This window comes from Hippocampus zosterae, chromosome 6 (genome assembly GCF_025434085.1).
Source record: "Hippocampus zosterae strain Florida chromosome 6, ASM2543408v3, whole genome shotgun sequence".
NCBI classification, from domain to species: Eukaryota; Metazoa; Chordata; class Actinopteri; order Syngnathiformes; family Syngnathidae; genus Hippocampus; species Hippocampus zosterae.
The window spans coordinates 10764160-10783396 of record NC_067456.1 but is presented as its reverse complement, the minus strand read 5'-3'; the positions used below and the strand labels follow the sequence as shown (position 1 = coordinate 10783396).

Below are 19237 nucleotides of genomic sequence, written 5' to 3'. Positions count from 1 at the left end.
AAATTAAAAGACCCAAATTAAAATTTTGGTAGTACTTTCCTAATTTTTGGACCAATTCAATACTTTCGTTTTTTCATGTTCAGTGCATTCTCAATCCATTTTTTAATTTTCAAAAAAAAAAACCCCCAGAATCCAAGGCACTTTTTCTTCAGGAATAGAAAAGTTAGTGGCTCTAGTACCCTTTGATCTCGATGTATGTATGCACGTGCCTGTCCCCAAGTGTCAAGACACTTTCCCAGTTAATGAGTAGCATGTGTTTTCACACTGTAGAAGAGTGGCATATATGAATTTGGTTTAGCCAAGGACAAGGACAGGAAATGGTCGTTGTCGAGGAGGAGCGGCTGCTATTTGCAGCAACGTGACAGCTCCCGTGGGAGACACCACATCCTCGATATGTGCACTCAATAATGGAATCTGGTGTCTATATATACTCTTGGTGCCTGTCACTTGACTTTTATTATAGCTCCTGGCCCTGATACATTGAAAGGCTGCCGCAAGAAGCCTGGTGTAATTCTATCTATAGAGGTTAATTTGCTGTTTAATTGTTATTTTATTTTTTTACTTTGACAGACTTCTCAACATCGTTGTAGAGCAAGAAGGTCCTCCTCGAGGGCTTTAATTTGCTATATTCCTTGATGTAGGTTGTGTCAAATGGATTGTTCACCTTGACACAACCGTAACATCCATTGTTTAGCTTGATAACACATGGAGATCCATTTGAGCTGTGCCTCCCTCAAAAATCTCAATGAAATACTTCAAAAAATAGAAAAACTCAACGATTATTATTTGTAGAGATCAAATTAATTGAGAAATAAAAAAATAATCGTCCTCTCCACACTATATATAACAGAGAGGGCTACTGAGCACTCCTACAGTACTGTGCAATCAGCGCCCTCTGCTGGATATTAGGCGTAAAACTTCTTAGTTTCCTCTTCTGCAAAGCGCTTTCCTTTTGTGTCGTTCCAATGCCCCAATTCAACATGGCAGCCATAGCAACCGCCCGTCAACATTTCTCGGTAACTATCACAGTTAAATCACCAATATACATTACTTTAATATATTATTTAACTTATTTTGTGGCAGTTAAGATGTGCGCACAAAGCAGCAGAGGGTATTATTTTTGTTTTTTCTAGTTTGTAATTCTTAAAGGGTGCGTACAATGTAAGGAGTAATTTCTCAACCCGCCGGTTGGTTAACGTTAACGCTAAAAATTCAACCAGACTAAAATTTACCAGTCATCGACGATAGGCTTTTCAAATACACTAGTGCATAATATTTATACTTTTAAAATTAAGTTCTTGTTATATACACGGTTAAAACATTGTATGGTTGTCGTTAGTTGCTTTTGTTTTGATGTCGCTTATGTGACGTCATATTGTTAGTAGTAATATTATTAGTATGATTACAGTGAGTTATATGTGTGTGTGTATGTGTGCGTGTGTGAGAAACGACTGAAATAAAGCTTACTGAGATGCGCCTGCACATTATTGCATAAAGCAGGGGGATTCGGACCCTCCGCTCTCCCCTGCTGACACAGGCGATGTGGAACAGAGACAGTCCAGACTGAAAGCCACGCAGTTTCTCAAGGAAGCCAAAACCACCAGGAGGCTGTAAGTTTAATGCTTTAGGATCCCAGCGCAACTAACATAGAAAATAATTTGTTTGGAGATGCTTTTCTAGACAATTTGTTCATATGTAGAATACGTTTTTCCCCCATTGCAAATATAAATACGCACGGCTGAAATCTGTACATAGCATCCTGGAGAGAGTCACATGTAGCGCTTTGCTATGCCATAATACTATTTTGTATCTGTGGTTGTCTTACTCTTCTTTGCATCACTGGTATCCTTCTCAAAAAAGGCATTGAAAACACAAAGTACAATTGTAGAGTTGGACACTCACTAAAACTGAAGTTACAGGAGATTTTTGTGCGACTTTCGAGGAAAACAAATGAAACTGTGGTTTATTATTTTTTTTTTATGTCCTTTTACTCCCAGGGTTGACAAGTTGGAAAAAGACAGGTCACTGATTTTCCAGTGGAAGAAAAATGGATGGACTGACATGGCAACAGAGCTGGATGAGTATGAGAAAGCACTGATTGAACAGAGAAGTGCAGAAAGTGAGTCACAGTATGTCCATCACGCCACTTCTAACATGCCCTCGGGGATGTGATTGTGTTTCTATTCATTTGGTTTTGTTGCTTTGTCCTTCAGAGATGCAACTGCAGAAGCAGCTGGCCAAGATTAAAGATGGTGTCAGACAGTTTCAGCAACAACTGATAGACATGAAACCAAGTACAGAATGTAAGTCACACCGTTTAACCTCTTATGAGCAGAATGGAACCTCCAACGATGGACACAATCCTTTCTGCGATACAAAAATATTTATGGCCAACATTAAAATACAGCAGCGAGGGAGAATGTTCATCAAATGTTATTTGATAACACTGTATTGAAAGCCACAGTATGTTGTCTGGTTGTCTGAGAGGTAAGAAATTTCATCTGTGCACATACAGCGCATTTGACAATAAAGTTGTACTTGACTTGCCTTAACACTGTGCTTAAATGTCGGGGGGAAATGTACTTACGCTGTTATTCAATTGAAATGTATTGCAAAAACAAATGTGATGAAAATGTTACTTAAATGACTGCAAAACAAACAAACACTTCTTAAAAATTAAATTACTGGATTTAGGCAGTCTCACATACCACCAGAGGCACGTTCACTGAAGAATTTTTGGACTGTATGTTATTGATATTTAATGAATGACATTGCTCACATTTTCCTGCATGGCAAATCGTGATCTTAACTTCCCAATAAGTTCCATATCCTGTTCTACGAATATGATCACTTTTTGTCCTTGAATTGATTTGTGGCATAGAATACAAGCTATATTTATTTTTGTTTATTTATTTTTTTAACCTAGACCAAAAAAATTAACCGTTGTTTATTTTGCAGTGATTGAGAAGCTGAAGGAATTTATTTTTGTTTATTTTTTTTTAACCTAGACCAAAAAATTAACCGTTGTTTATTTTGCAGTGATTGAGAAGCTGAAGGAAATAATGGCTGAGGTGGAATGTTCAATCAACAATTTCAAGGAAAATCAGCGCTTATGGTAAAAACACTTCAGTCCTTTTACTCGCATGAATTTTTTATGCCTAAAATGACAGACACTGAAAATATATGTACTGTTCATAATAAATTCAATTGTATTTCTCCTCTTCAAGCTTCGGAGAGTTGCTGAAGAAGGAGAGCATGTCCGCACAGGAGATGGAGGCCTATGAGAGGAAGGTCGAAAGTTGGAGTCAGTCCAGCAAGTCAGACTCGAAAGTCTCCCCCGCTTCATCTGTGAAGGTTTACGTCTCCCCGTCTTCCTCCTTCTCTTCTCTGTCAAATTTTGTTGAGCTCTGCTGTTGTCTTGACAGCAGAGCAAAGCCTTGGACCAAGACCTCCCCGCCGAGGTGCGAGCACTGGAAGCTTTCCTTCAAAGGACGGGAGGCGTCTGTGGCGGTTGGGAGGAATTTGATCACCAGGCCTTCCTCAAGGTACAGAACATCCGTGAGACCACTTTTTGCTCGGTGCCTTTTTTCGTAACTCAATTGCATCGCGGATCATGTATGAGTCATCGGCTTGATTGACAGGTGTGGACAAAGTGTGGTGGGCGGGCGGGCTTCAGGAAAGAGGCTAAACTGTATCTACCCAGTAAGAGTCAGGAGGAAATGGAGGAACACGAACGCTGGTACCAGGAGCTGATCCACCTGCAGGACGAGAGGAGAGAGGTCATGACTGAATGTGATGCCAAATAGCAAAATGCCCCCTTGTTCTTAAAGTAAATGTTTGTTATTGGTAGCAGAAATTAGCACGTTATAATAATGGAGTCCTTCCATAATAATTTAAATAAATAAGTCAGAACAATTCAAATCTATTTTTGACACTTCTAAATGTTTCAAAATTGATTCTGATTCTTCGTATGCTTATAATATGTAGGCCATCCGAAGGTGGAAAAGCAGGAAGCAACTGGAACGCCAAAGGCACTTGCAGAAGCAGGTGAAAATGGTGGAAGACGAGAAGAGGAAAAAAGATGCAAGGTGCCAGCAGAACAAGCAAGGAAGTAGAAGTCCAAACAGAAAAGCCAAATGCTTATGACAGATTGTTATGTTGTACTTTTTACAAGTGAGGAGGATGAGAGGTTGTTGGCTCAGCGACTGAAGGCGCGGAAAGAGGCCAAGAGAAGGAAAGAGGAGCAGGCGGGGAAGCAGAGACAAGCACGGGAGAGCCGCAAGAACAGAATGGCCAAGGTACGGAACGAGCACCAAATCCATGTTGAAGCATCACATTGTGGAATGGATTCATTTGAGCAGCAGGAGCGTTCTGGTCAGCGGGAGGCCAAGATGAGCCCCGGGGAGGAACTGCAAGAGGGGAGAGGAGAGGAAGAGGACCACAGGCGGAAAAAGAGGAAAAAGGCAACAAAAACCATCAAATACTTGATGCAAAGGGTACTGAACACAGTCTGTCTTGACATCCTGGAATCATGGGATCTGTATTTGTAACAATCCAAATGCTACTTTGAGCAGGGCACCAGCGGTCATTTCAGCCTTTACAAGGGGAGGGCCATACAAAATTTATGAGAAAAATATGTTACATTATGTGCGTGAGTGCTGGGATACACTATGGAACTATTTGAAAAAAAATCTGATGAGATAGATTTTTATGCACCCTGTAACCTAAGAAAATGAGACGCTGTCGACCGTAGTAACCGCTGTCCCTCAAAGGGTTAAAATAGGCAGGCTGATTCCAAAATTGGAGTCCGTTTTTTTTTCTAGACATACCACCAGCCAAGGGGACGTTTTAAAACAAAGCTCTATCTTCTCTAAGTCTAAAATTATTAAAATGTTATTTATTTATTTATTCAACAAGCATGCTTCATGTCATTTCAACAAAGTTGAAAGTTGGAGTTGGTATTTTCCTTTCATTGTGGTGCCAATATTTCCACTTTTACTGCAAAATTAATATCAGCTCCAAAAAATGAGTTAGCCCTGCGATTGGCTGGCAACCGGTTCAAGGTGTCCCCCGCCTACTGCCTGAAGACGGCTGGGATAGGCTCTGGCACGCCTCGCGACCCTTGTGAGGATAAAGCGGATCAGAAAATTGATGGATGGATGGAATATGAGTTATTGGCTTCCCCGACTACTCATAATCTGTATCGGTATTGGCCCTGAAAGAAGAAAAACGGGCATGAGGGTTAATTAGTTAGCACATCTACAAATCTGAACTCCTGACTGCACTGTGTGGAGCGTGCCTGTTTTTCTCATGCTTGTATTGCTCATAGGTGTGAATGGGAGTGTGAATAGTTGTTTGTTGTTAAAATACACATACTGCCTGACAACCAGTCCACGGTGCCACCCAAGATTGGTCGCCAATGCAATTGCATTCTATTTTGTCTTACGAACTGCAGGATCTCGCGCGAGTGCACGCCAAACGCCAGGAGAAGCTTCTGAGGCAAAAAGAGGATGAAGAGCGTCAGGAGAGGATCATGGCTAAGATCAAGGAGAAAGTGAGCACTGTGGATAAAAACAAAAGTCTGTATTCTGTATTACTTTTTTCAAAATGTCGTTTTATTCCTGGCACAGGTGGACGGTCACATAGTCAGAGACCCGTCGAGGTTGACACGGCCCACGAAGGGATGGGAGGAGCGCCTGAAGAGCATGAGACCATCAGGAGTAGGACATACAGTATATTTCACATGTCTCAGAGGTCGATTGTAAGACTTTGATTATGATGACTTATAATTATTACACTTCAGCACTTGCTTAATGGCATTTTTTAAAATCCAGTAATCCCTGAATATGTTTACGTTTTTCTTTAGAACAGCGGTTCTTAACCTTTTTAGAGGTACCAAACCCAACCAGTTAATATGTACATTCACCGAACCCTTCATACGTGAAAATAAATAAATATATATTTTTTAATAAATTCAAGATATAAAAAAACGCATTTATTAAAAACAGAAAAAAGTAAGTAAAATTTCAAGAGCCAAGTATACTTTTGTACGACTATCGCGACAGTCACACGTTGACTACTATGTGAACTAAATTTCCCACAGCACTGATTGGACAAGCAATGTCATGTGATCATCTGCAGCCAGTGATGGCCAAGCGGGCGTGTCATAACTTATTAACATGTTGAGTCGCGTCTTACCCTCCATGGCAGAGGCTCCGTTGAACCCCTGAGACTGACTCACCGAACCCCTGAGGTTCAATCGAACCCAGGTTAAAAAACACTGCTTTAGAACCTACATTTTATTTATTTGTATCTTTTTCAGAGCTTTTCCCATCTGGAATCTGGAGCTCTGAAGACTTGAAGCATTCACACAGCTTTTACAATGATTATTCCTTTCTGTATTCAGTCATTATTCCAAAATGTTCTTTTTGTGTTTGTCAATTTGACCTCATTCAAGTGCATTGTTTTTTTTTGTCCCGCTGTTGTATCACATGACCCATTGCTGCTTTCATTTAATAATTAAAAAATGTGTCTCACAAGTGGTTAGCATGTCTGCGCAGAGCGCAGATGCGTATTTGTAACTGAGAATCACCGCTTGGAATTGAAGCGAATTTACATGGAATGAGAGAAGTTCACAAATCTTTTTTTTAAATCAGTGGACTACAGCTTTGTTACTTTCAAACTTGGCTTGTAGCACATGTGTGCACATTTTGAGCATGACGTTTCTGATCCACCGGTGAAAGGATTCTCTTTCATCTAACTGCTTCAAACAAACTGTATGCATGAATAGTGGTTAACGATTGCATGACTGGCCGTGCCTTATGTTATGTCCATCCATCCATTTTCCGATCCGCTTTATCCTCACAAGGGTTGAGGAAGGTGCTGGAGCCTATTTCAGCCATCTTCGGGCAGTAGGCGGGGGACACCCTGAACCGGTTGCCAGCCAATGTTATGTGTTATGATATATTATTTTGTTATAGCTGTTGTGAAAGCGAGATAAAAATAAAAGATTGTTTCTCTATTTGTGCCCTCCAATCAGATGGCGTGCAGTCCCGGCTGGACACTTCCTCTTACCTCCCGCCTAAAGTTACTTGACAAAAAAGGCAAAGAACTGACATAAGTTTCACAAATATTGGTAAATTGTCCTGGCTAAAACAAAATCGAAAATTTAGGCGTGGTAGGACAGTTTTATCGTAAACCAAAGACAACCTGTACGGCCTCCTACGGGATACAATACAAAACCTTCACAGTGTGACACTCTTATTTAGAAAATTAATTCTGCCTCTGCGACGTATGCTTTTATTTTAACAACAAAACCACACTGGAAGTTGTCCCCGTGTAACGGATATGAGGCTGTGAAACAAAGATGGCGGAAGAGGAGCGTCTGTCGGAGGAACTAGAGCAACTCGAATTTCTGCGAGACCGACACGTACGTTTCTTTCAGAGGACTATGCAGGTTTTGCCCGAGATGTATGCCTCTCTGGAGACCACCAGGTGAGTTCCGAGCAACGCTGTGGCTTTCACGCGACAGCCTTCTCTGTTAAGTAAAAGGAACACCCTCGCTAGTTAGCCTGCAAGCTAACATCTGCTAATGAAGTTATGACAGCAACAGGAACTTGTTACACCAGTAATCCAACTGTCATCAATTCCAGTAGTATGTTTTATTACTACACGACTACAAAGTTAGTTTAGCATTAATACATGGACATTTTTTCCCTGAGTTGTGCACGGTCTCCCCGTTGAAGAACATAACAAGCGGATAAATATTTTTGTAGGATAATTATCTTTGTCTCACCATATGTTGCTTGCACACCGGGTCTTCAACTTGTCAATGTGACATGTATTTCCAGGTTGACGATCTTATTTTTCGCTCTGTCCGGCTTGGATGTGCTCGATGCTCTAGATGTCATTGACAGCAACGACATGATCGAGTGGATCTACTCATTGCAGGTTCTTCCAACGGAAGACCGTAAGTAAAACCCACTGCATCACGATGCATTCATTTTCGAATTCTAATTTGGAGTAAGGTAGGAACTTTTTGGCTGTAACGTTCTAGTTACAGTCAGTAGATGGCAGCAGTGCTCTGGCGATACCCAGATTTGCTGCTGAACATTGGCTTTAGAAGACGGGATGATTTATTCCAGTCTTAAATGTATAATATTTCACTCCTTGTCTTCCCCAGAATCCAACCTCAGCCGTTGTGGTTTTCGAGGATCGTCACACATCGGAATTCCTTACAGCACCAAGGTAGCTTCTCTTGCAATTGATGCCAACAATCTTAAAGTGACCAGCAGAGATGAATGGGCTCCTGCAAACCCGTTTTTTTGCTTTAATTTAATTTATTTTATGAAATTTTCAAGTGAAAGGAACTCTCCTGGAATGGGCTGCTTCAAAGCAAAATGACTGACATACTGTTCAAATTCTTGCATGGGTCCTTGAACATTTTTAGTGTGCGCTCTGTTATGACAAACATGTGCAGCCAATTTCATATCAATGGTGTAACCTGTGAATTTTTTTCAAACTCTTCGGAGGTTGCTACTAGTATTAGGGAATTGGGGGGGGGGGGGGCAACCGCCATTCCCGAAATGCAAGGATGTCTTTGTCTCTACCTCCAACCATGCCTTGTTGCTTGATGTTTACACAGAACATGAGCTGTGTTACAGCTACAACTAATGCCGAGTGTTTTCTTATTCCAGCGTCTTGGCGCTTAACTGACTGTCACCTTTGTATTCAGGGTCTTGGTGTGCGACATCCATACGACAGTGGCCATGTCGCTATGACCTACACTGGACTCTGTTCCCTTCTCATACTGGGAGATGACCTTAGTCGGGTCAACAAGCAGGCATGCCTGGCTGGCCTCAGGGCCCTGCAGCTAGATGATGGCAGGTTGGCATGCACACGCATACATGTACATGCAATTAGGGATTATGGGCACTCGGCCCCCCCCCCCCCCCCCGCCCCCGCCCCCCAAATGCTCTACAAACTTTCCAAGAAGCTGTATGACCAAATTCACCATAGTTTAATATGTCATGAGACCGTGATTTCATTGCCAACAAATGATTCAGTGGTTTACTTTGGGCTCAGAAGTTAACGCTTTAATGCTTGTATGTGAAGAGTGGTGTTCTTGATTTTTTTTCTGGAGGGAAAGGGGTGATTTTGTGTATGTTGCAAATGGCAATTCATGCAATCTACCACCCCTACGTCTTGTTCCTTGTAGTTTCTATGCCGTGCCAGAAGGCAGCGAAAACGACATCCGTTTTATCTACTGCGCAGCCAGTATCTGTTACATGCTAGACGACTGGTCCGGCATGGATGTCCAAAAGGCCATCGAGTACATTCGAGGAAGCCTGGTGAGTATATGAGCAGTCGAGTCCATAGTCCGATCGGTGAAAGGCGAAACGCTGTATAGGCTCTGATTGTTTCCATTCATCACATCTCGGTTTAAATAAGGCCACCTACCGTGGGTGGCACTCTGCCATGAAAAACCTCCATTGATAATGAATGTAGGGTGTCACAGTGCTTAAACATCTGCAGAGAATTTTCTTGTTCCCCAGTAAAGTACTATTGAGCAAGATCTGTTTTTCAGTCAACCTCAGAGGTAGGCAAAATGTTTTTGTCACTGAATGTTGTCTCTTCTGTTTCCCACTAATAGTCGTACGATAGCGGTTTTGGTCAGGGAGCCGGGCGAGAGTCACATGGTGAGTAAAAGCTTCACGCATAGTTTTTGTTTGACACTGTCAGGCGGTTCATGCTAGCCTTGTTGTATTTCTGAAGCAACCCCAATTTACAATTTGCCTTTTTGTGTGTGCAATATTACTTTCACCGGGGACAGGAGAACATTTCAAATAAGCTTAGGAACCACAGTCTATATGGACTTGTCATTTAAAATGAAAGTGTGTTGGACATATAAAGTATCAACGTGACTCACGGTACTAGTAACTGGTTGATGGGATTATCAATTAATACCCGTCACTGTTGTCTTTATTAATCCCCTGCTCAAAAGAAATCTTATTAGTACAGTGTGCAAATATTGCAACGGCACTGACACAATCTGTTTATATTCATCTCTCATTAAAAGATTTGAGAGATGTCTCCAACATGTCATGCCTCTCTGTCTTGCTGCATGAAGGCGGCTGGACGTACTGCGCCATCGCCTCCTTGTGTCTGACGGGTCGATTGGAGGGGGCGCTGAGTCGGCGGGAGTTGGACAGGATCCGCCGCTGGTGCATCATGAGGCAGCAAAGCGGCTTCCAGGGGCGCCCAAACAAGCCCGTTGACACCTGCTACTCTTTTTGGGTCGGCGCAACACTAGAGGTATGCACAAATGGTTTTGCGGTTCTTTGATTCAAGCATTCAAATGTGCACAGGTGTTCATAGAACATATTTCCACACTTGAAATACGGGTACACATTTGGTTAGAAAATAAATGAATGAATCCATATGGAACCGATTAATAACACTAAACAAATAGAAAACCACACTCTTGTTTGTGCCTCTCACAAGTGATTATAGCGCAATTAAGGCCACTTCTGAATGTTGGAATTGCCAAAGATGAAACTATAATGCTATAACAATGGTGGCTTCCTCTTCTGAATCAGTTGTCTTGCTGGACAGCAGAAAAAATCAGCTCTAGAGCCTATTCAATGTCATAACGCACACGCATGGCGTCAGCCAAGAGAGAATTCAGAGTCCTGTCATCTAACACCTTTATAACCCCTTGAAATCCACAAAAAAGAGTTCTGCCTTCTACGAGAACGCCACCAATCTTGTCTTATTTATGTCTGCCACTGTCTTGTTCACATATTCTACTAATTGATCTGAGACACAACTAAAACATTGAAACATTCTATGGTGTGTAAATAACTTTGTGACCTTGATTTCAACCCTATTGGCCTGATGGGTCATTTTGACCCGAAGACCACCTTTGTACTTTTTTTGTACAGCTTCCATAGTAATGTGAATAAAAACATTTCAAATTTTCTGCAGTTGGGGCCAATCTAGGAAAAGTCATAAAATTTCAAGTTAAAAAATTCATTTAGGGTGTTTTTGGGGCGTTTTTAACACAGTGACGGGTCATTTTGACCCAGGGACAACAGGAGGGTTAAAGAATAAAGCAAATGGATCTGAAAAACACATTTCTGGCGATGGCGCAATATAATAATGCCATATTGAGTGCGGTGAAGGCCATCATCGATTAATGTGAAGTGAACAAGCATTTAAAAAATGAGTACAGTACAAAGAACCCCCAAAATACTAGCAAGTCAGTTTCCATTTTTTTCCAATCCACACCCACTGCTGAAAACATACAACTAAAATAAAAAGGAAAACCACTTTTCTCCCTTCAAAAACGGCTGGCAAAGTAATGGAGAGGGAAAATGAAGGTGTTTACAAAGTGATTTATTCGCTGAGTAAAATGTTTAGGGCCGTTTCTGGAATGTGAATGACTTCTACTTTGCAGTGAGTACCTTTTCCTTTTCTGTGGTTGTCATGACACGTTGCCACTACCCTTCTGTGCTCACAAACCACACGTCGCTCATGGTTAACAGTCCAAGTTTTGTTGGACTTATTTGGCTCTCGTTCCCGGAAAAAATGGTTGAACCAAATAGTTCCACATTTGGAGGATGTGCCGAACATGTATGTGGGTCAGAACTACGCCGGCGGTTTACACATAATCCAAAAATAAAAGAGATTTCGACTTAAAAGCGGCAATGAGTAAGCCATGGATGCATCGAGGCGCCATCAAGCCAATGTAGCTAATGTATGAAGATTTAGGTCACAACAATGCCAGAGGTGCAATGACTTTATTTGTATCGAAATGGCCAAAGTGTTAGGCGTCTTTTGTGCTCTGAAAATGTACGTCCTACTGATTATTTCATATCTTGCTCTTCCAGCTATTAGATGTGTTTCAGTACACCAACTTTGACAAGAACCGGACCTTCATTCTGTCCACACAAGATCGATTGGTTGGTGGCTTTGCTAAGTGGCCCGAATGCTCTCCAGGTACGTGATTGCGCTGTAACATTATCTGCTATGGAAAAGCTCGAATCATTTTCTCCAAGTTCCCTTTTAAAACCACCTCCTGTGATCCTATACTTTGATCAGGCCAGGCAGGCTTGTGTTTCTGTGTGTGTGTGTGTGCGTGTGTGTGTGTGTGTGTGTGTGTGTGTGTGTGTGCGTGTGCGTGTGCGCGCGCGCCCAGGCGTCCTTCAAACGTGTAATTGATGAAGCCGGAGATGGAACAGCTCACGTTACAAAGGCCAATTGGGTCAAGCGGCTACTGTATTCGCTAACCTCATAAATATCACCAAAGGCGATGGTTTAAAAAGTTTAAGGGGCTTGTAGCTTTGACTGCTCCACACAAAAAAGAGTTAAGCATATCTGAGGCGCAAAGAAAAAAAATTATGACTGATGGAAGCGGATTTGTCCAGCTTGTGATTGTTTTCTTGGGGAGGTGGAGGTGGGGTTATTGGTCAGAGATTACTCTTTTGATGGTTCTATTGCATAGTATAATGAAGATTACAATTGCTTTTGTACATGTTAAAAATGGACAAATTCTAAATTGTCCAAACATTTTTACCTTGGTGATAATCGTGAAATTGGTCAAAAGGTGAATACATTTACCTGTACTTTGTTTTTTCATGCGTCTTTATTTCACAGTAGTTTACTTATTTCAAACAGTTATTGACTTATTTTACAAAACGTCACTGTAAACAGCATCTGTATGTGAAGTAAAGCCATTATGATAACCTGGAATGAATTCTTCCACTTTACATCACACGGCACATTTTTATTTATGTGTTGTTTGATTGTGGAGTACCCTTGGTTGCTTTTATTGCTCCAGTGACAGTTGCAGGTCCAATGCATTCATCTTGTGGACTAGACGCTATAAATCCTGACTGATGCACTGGTTGATTCTGATGTAGCCTTCCAATCGTCTGTCATTTCATTATAATTCAATTACCAGTCCTTTTATGGACCTGTTCGGCTTTTACTCAAATCCCAGAGGACCAGGGTCACACGGCTACCACTTTTGAATTATTCATTGCCCCTCAAAGATGAGTCACAACAAAAGAAGGCTCCTCCTGTTTGGGCGGCTACTGGGTGTTTCGATGGTTGTTTAATTGAGTAAATGCAGAGTAGGGTGACTTAACTCAATTCTCAACTGTATTTATAGAGCACTTTAAAACAAACACCGCTGTACATGGAGCAAAAATAATTGGCACAACAACAAACAATAAATGAATGACAAAAACTGTAGAAAGCACAAAAACAGTGCTTAGTTCTTGGCACCTCGAATCATGTCTGGTCCACAGACCTAAATCACCAGGCAGATACGTGGAGGCACAAGAGCCCAGAGAGCTACGGTGGTGTGAAGCCATTTAAAGAATTGAAAACAAATCAAAGGATCTTAAAAAGAACTCTAAAATGTTTCGGGAGCTGGTGAAGGGATGCCAGAGTGCGAGTTATAGTGCTCCCTCCTATTAGTACCATTAAAGAGGTGAGCAGCAGCATTCTGGACCAACTGGAGACGCTGAATGGAGGATTGCATTACAGTAATCCAGCCGATATGTGACAACGGCATTACTGTTTCATAGTGTTCTTGAGGAAGGAGAGGCTTTACTTTAGCCAGCTGCCCGAGAAGAAAGTTGCTGGAGTTAACAACGGTGGTTTGGTGCTCGACTGCAGAAGAGCCCATATTTCAAATTAATAAATAAATACTAAAAATCTTAAATAGATATTACCAAGGTTCAGGTTAATGTAATGGTGGTTGCCAAAGTTGTGATCAGGATGAAAATTCGATTAATTGTCCTGCCCCACACCAAAGTGGTGCCAGTGCCGGTGGCCCAAACTAACAGGGTTCTTCGTGTTTCGATCACTGAAAGAAAAGCTGCTTGTGAGAAACCTTGCTTATCGCCGTTGGCATCGATGCTGAATTCCTCGAGCTATTCTTATTAGAATCAACAGGGAACTGGCTCTACTACCAGAACTAGTCTAGCTCTGTTAAACAATTTGTTCTACTGACATGACATAAGCAGGCGTCTCCACTTAGTTACAGTACGCTGACCCCGTTTCATCCCTCTCTTTCTTCCACACATAGACCCACTGCACGCTTACTTGGGCCTGTGCGGTCTGTCTCTGATCGGAGAGCCCAGCCTGAGGAAAGTCCACCCGGCGCTCAACATCACCCAGCGGGCCTTCGAGCACCTCCGCCAGCTGCAGCAGACATGGAGGGTACAATAGCAGCAACTGTGGCTGACAGGAGCATCCGGAGGTCAAATCCAAGACAAATGGAGCCTTCTTTTATTTGAGGACTCTGAGTGTTCGGCTCCTTAGCAACTTTGCAAAGAGGCCTTGCTGTTGAGTGACCGTTGAGCTGCCTTTTGGTCAACAGACTGCAGTCAGTGTTAAGTGTGAAGAACAATATGTGCCAGAAATCATGAAAGATCAGAAGACACTTCAGGGCCCAAACTTTCTCACATTGTTAAGATCGAGTAAAGGAGAAACGTCTGGTATGGTTTCTTGCCAAGCAGCAGCAATTTTTCCGTTATGCACCACGCAGGATCAGTATCATTTAGAATGGACCTGAAACATTATAAAAACAGCTTAAGTAGAGCATTTGAAGATCATCAAAGAACACCAAGTCATCATCTTTTTCCACAAGAGCAGTTATCCTCATCCAGTAACACCCTTACGAGACCTCTGGGGTCTCTTCAAAGCTCACTACTTTGCTTCTAGCCCATCAATTTTGATCCCCCGAGTCTGAACCCTTCAAACTCCCACTGGCTCCTACCCCTCATGCTCCCTGAGGCTAAGTTTACCGATGTGCAGGATTGATCAGGTGTAGCATCATAGCAGCAGTATACCCGGTGGAATTGAGGCCAAGAACCACCTGCAGGGGGCCAGTCTTTGACTTTTGAAAACAAGGTGGAAACAAAGAACTTGGGCAAGTAACAATAAAACGTAACCTATTGTAGATAACGTTTAATGCTTCTGTTTGAACTCAACTAGGAGTCATGAACTACTGTAAGTGCCGACCTGGCCTTGGAGGCAGTTACTATTCCACACAACTGCTTGCTTGATGCTGGAAGATATGCATGTTGGCTCAAAATCCTGCTCAATTTGGTGCTGTTCTGATCAGTGTTACTGATAATTTCTGCAAACAACTTGCCCCCCATTTTTGGGCCTAGTGAGGATCAAGCGGCTCGGAAGATGAATGAATGAATGAAATCCCTAAAATCCTGAATCACTTGACTATTTATACCTGGTGCACCTCATCATGATTGAACCACTTTGAAGACCTTGCATCGTACCAACTTTGTTTGCCAAACCAGGGGGCACTGGGTACTAATTTGAGGACTTAATCAGCCTGGCTTCCAAGCAGATGCCATACGATTTGATGAAAACCATTGGTTTCTCATTAGCCAAACAGATTCAGAACTATCATTTGTAATGTTTGGGGCTATATGGCTAGAAATGACCAAAAATAAGCATACATGCCAACATTAGCTTACGTTGTTGCTGTGACTTAGCTCGGGAAGCTGTCGTAATACTTCAGTCTCCACTTTGCTGCGATGGCCCTTCTGAAATAAAAGTCCCCCCTGTCATAGAGTAAATACACATGACCCTCATTCTGCTCTCTTATTAGCTTGTCCCTTTCTGACTGATGGATTTAGTGTAGTGTGGTTGTCATAGATTTCCTCGAAGTGGAAAATCTATGACAAAATCTCCGTCACAAGTGGCTGTGGGCAGAGACAAGCCGGTACTGTGCAGTGGAAAAGCATCAGAAATGTCCATTCTCAGCTTTTTCAACACGAGTCCCACAGGGCTCATTCCTAGAACCCTTGCTGTAATCATATGCTGTCTACCCCACTTCCATATGTTCTTTGTCTTATAAAGTAGCAAGCTGCCTATGTCCATTTGTCGCTAGCTTTCTGCTGAACAATTTTGCCAAGTTAATCAGAGACACTGCAAGATAAGATATCATTCTGTGAATGAAGCCATACTGACCAGTTTTGCCAAACTGTGGTCAACTTAACTTCAACTTGCTAAATCCTCACTAACAAGGGATTGTTGGATGATTTCGCAGTTTCTTCTGGAGCAGGCTTTGTGAAGGAAGAGAGTGGAGCGGGATGAATAAGTAATTGGATGCATCCATTATTCACGGATACTGGGGGGCAAGTGCCTCACTGCTCAACCAGACTCATAGCCTTATGATTGGAGGAATGATAACAATGGCCTTCTTTTAAAAAAAATGGAGATCCCACAAAATTTCCGCCTCAGAGGCGTGAAATAAGTTTTAATATTTGCCTGCTTAAAAATGCTGCAAAGGTGTGATATTACTGCAAATGTGTGGTATTATTACACAGTCAGATACCTAACCTTTATTGTAACATGGCTCATAATGAAACGAATGAAAAGAAATGTCACTGCACACCACCAAACCAAAATATAACAAACTGTGCATAGACTGGTTAATTCTTTAGTGGCACCATTTAATTGTCCTGATGTCACTTTACATTACTGGAGTAGGTATCTGAACTAAGATACGAGATACTGCATGTGATGAACACATAATTTTAGAACAGATTAATTGAAATTGGAGAATTTCACCGAGCACATAGGTGAGGAATCGCTGTTTTATTGTCGTTGGGATTGTGGAATCCTTCAGACACATGCGGTTACAGCTCTGATACTTGCTTTCAACATCAAATGTTGACGGAACGATGTAGTCCCTTTATACCATGTTAGTGTCCTTTTTTGTGTCTGAGAATAGCGTTACAAGGGAGAAAAGAAGCTGGAAATGAAATTGAATAAAGTTAAGTTGTAGTAAGAGCTTGAGCTGCCCCTGGTTCAAAACAATTGCAGTAGCAGACACCAAACTGTAAACCCACCATTTATCCACGTCTGCTTTTTGTTGGGTTACAGAACCCAGCTGATTTTGCCGCAATCAGGTGCCGAGAAGACGTCCGAAATACTTGTCAGACAAGTCACAATTGTTTTCAATTGTGAAGGGATGAGTGTAAAACAGCAACCCAGCAGAATGACCTTAATGCTACCAGCTCTAATGCTACCTCTGAAGGCATAAAACTGATGGTAGGACTTGGGCCCAGAATTCTTTGTCGGTTATTTTCAAACAGAACGGCGACCCACGAAAGAAGGCGGAAAAATACCGTCTTTGCTAGCTATGTCCAACAGGCTAAATGATCCATCATTGCATTAACAGTTTTTGCCTTAGACCTCAAGCCTTTTCTTTCATATTCTTCTGAAAATAAGTTTCTCATCAGCAAGTTTCTCAAATACAACAATGTTGTAAAAACCTCAACACATAGATTTTGTGTGTGTCTGTGTGTGTGTTCTGAATCTGCATTGTTCTGCTTTTCCAACTCTGTGCTGCTGCTTTCTAATGGAATGATGCCACGTTCCATGTGCCCTCCAAAGGCCGAGTCTACATTCATTTAGTGCGTGTCCTCGGGGCTGAAGACCACTTTGAACTGTGCCTCACTTTACTCGCGGTCTTCTAATTAGCCCGTGCACGAGTGGAGCTCGCTGATTCTGTCTGATAAATAGGCTTCCTTTCGCTCCGCTCCACCAACTTCGATGCATTTTCTCTGCAATGCCAGTAGTCCGGGATATAAAGCATTTCTTGAAGGGGGTGGGGGGTACTGACTCAGATCCCTTCAATACATACGCCACTTAACTGCAGATGGACCTTCTGCTGACATTAAGCGACTCTATGCCATACAGCCACTTATATACATGATGTAACAATATAACATGAAATGCCATTTATTTTCTTTTTCTATGCTGTGTAAAGAAATGTCGATAAACTGTAAATATGCGTAAGCAAAGAGGCAGAATGGAAATGCAAATGAATGTCGTGCATTTCCAAGCCCAGCTGCAAATACACGATGAGAAATAAAATACGTCAAGGTGACTGTCCCGTCTGTTTGGTGTTTGCTGGTTTGTTTTGAATATTCACATATGCACATTGTGTGCAGTTGACCAATTTGCATTAAGCCTTGAGATAAGCAAATGGTTTGACGTAATTCCTCAAATAAGGCCCTTTTAATAGACTCCATATCCAAATTTGAAAAATAAAACCCTGCCGCAAATAGACCCCTGACTTTTCCGCACCTCCTACAACAACAAGTCTTGTTGTCTCCTGCTAGCGTGTTTCACGATTCATAAAAGTAATCCTTTTGCTCTATTTTTACTCTCAACCATGACAAACCTTGTTCCTCATTAGACGACCTCATTTTAAAGTCCTTAGAGATTTTGACAAACGTAAGATCAAAACCGCTGTTGCACTGCGGCAAACAACATGCAGATGGACCGATACTGAATTATGAAGCCAAAATGCGTGGCCACTTCCATTACGCGTCCCAAAGGAAATTGAGCGCGACCCAGGTTGAAATCGTCAAGACACAGCTGTGTTCGGGCGCGGCCAGACATCCTTTTGTGACACGTGCAACCCAATACGGCCTCTATGACTACTACGGGAGATGAAAGGGCAAAAAAGGGATGGAGTATGGAGGGTTGGAGTGGAACCTGTTAAAAAAAACACTCAAGTGTTGTACTAGACTTTGTAGTCTTTAACATTGTTGACTATGGTCCAGTTTTTAGAAAACGAAACCTTCTTCCTCCAGATTTCCTCTCCAATGACACTAAAAATCTTTTACCAACACAATGTTTGGTGTGTCCGTCTTTCCTACAAAATCCTTCATTCCTTTGCAGTTGTGCAACCCGTATCCACCCTACAGTGAAACACAATGCAATACGTTACTTGTTTATTTAGTGCCGTAGGAGGCCACTGCGGGTTTGTCAAGTGTCAGTTCCACAGGACTCTTAGCTCCTGTGTGGCTTAAGAATCTTTTGATCGTTGTCGTAATTGGTTTGAACACACCCAAGAGCTAAGGAAGATCCCAATCGAACTTTTTTTCTGTGTATTTATTATAATCGCACACACATTCCGACTCTGTTATGGCTGTGGTATTCTTTCCCTGAATATGGAAAACCACTATCTCAGCTTTGGACAACAATGTCTGTGTCAGTGCCATTTATTTTTGCAGGCAATGTGAAAGGTGTTTCAGAGTGTACAATTTCGAACAACGGTGTTCCTCATGGCTCATTTCTTCAGATCTTGCTTTTTGGAGCTTTTTGCGAACAGGGATGATCAGAAATATATTTGTCATTGATCACTAAAGAAATATTACATTTATTATCACTACAATGTGTG

General features: G+C 41.9%; 2 protein-coding genes across 3 annotated transcripts; both read left to right on the top strand.

Moving 5' to 3' along the window:
• The first annotated feature begins 965 nt into the window (after positions 1-965).
• On the top strand, positions 966-7021 carry LOC127602490 (coiled-coil domain-containing protein 112). The gene is made up of 14 exons (XM_052068642.1): positions 966-1016; positions 1498-1610; positions 1998-2119; positions 2214-2303; positions 3040-3115; positions 3228-3354; positions 3426-3545; positions 3642-3779; positions 3988-4088; positions 4175-4298; positions 4362-4496; positions 5456-5554; positions 5631-5720; positions 6323-7021. The coding sequence occupies exons 1-14, from the start codon at positions 966-968 to the stop codon at positions 6359-6361; spliced, it is 1425 nt and encodes a 474-aa protein (XP_051924602.1). The 3' UTR covers positions 6362-7021.
• Positions 7022-7325: 304 nt separating this feature from the next.
• On the top strand, positions 7326-15207 carry pggt1b (protein geranylgeranyltransferase type I, beta subunit). 2 transcript variants are annotated; one of them, XM_052068648.1, is made up of 9 exons: positions 7326-7494; positions 7851-7969; positions 8183-8247; positions 8735-8886; positions 9218-9350; positions 9653-9698; positions 10130-10314; positions 11892-12000; positions 14099-15206. In XM_052068648.1, exons 1-9 carry the CDS (start codon positions 7367-7369, stop codon positions 14239-14241), a joined length of 1080 nt encoding a protein of 359 aa, XP_051924608.1. In that variant the 5' UTR covers positions 7326-7366; the 3' UTR covers positions 14242-15206. The 2 variants fall into 2 exon arrangements, with proteins under 2 accessions (XP_051924608.1, XP_051924609.1); XM_052068649.1 differs by having other exon boundaries at positions 7328-7494; positions 7904-7969; positions 14099-15207.
• Positions 15208-19237: the final 4030 nt, after the last annotated feature.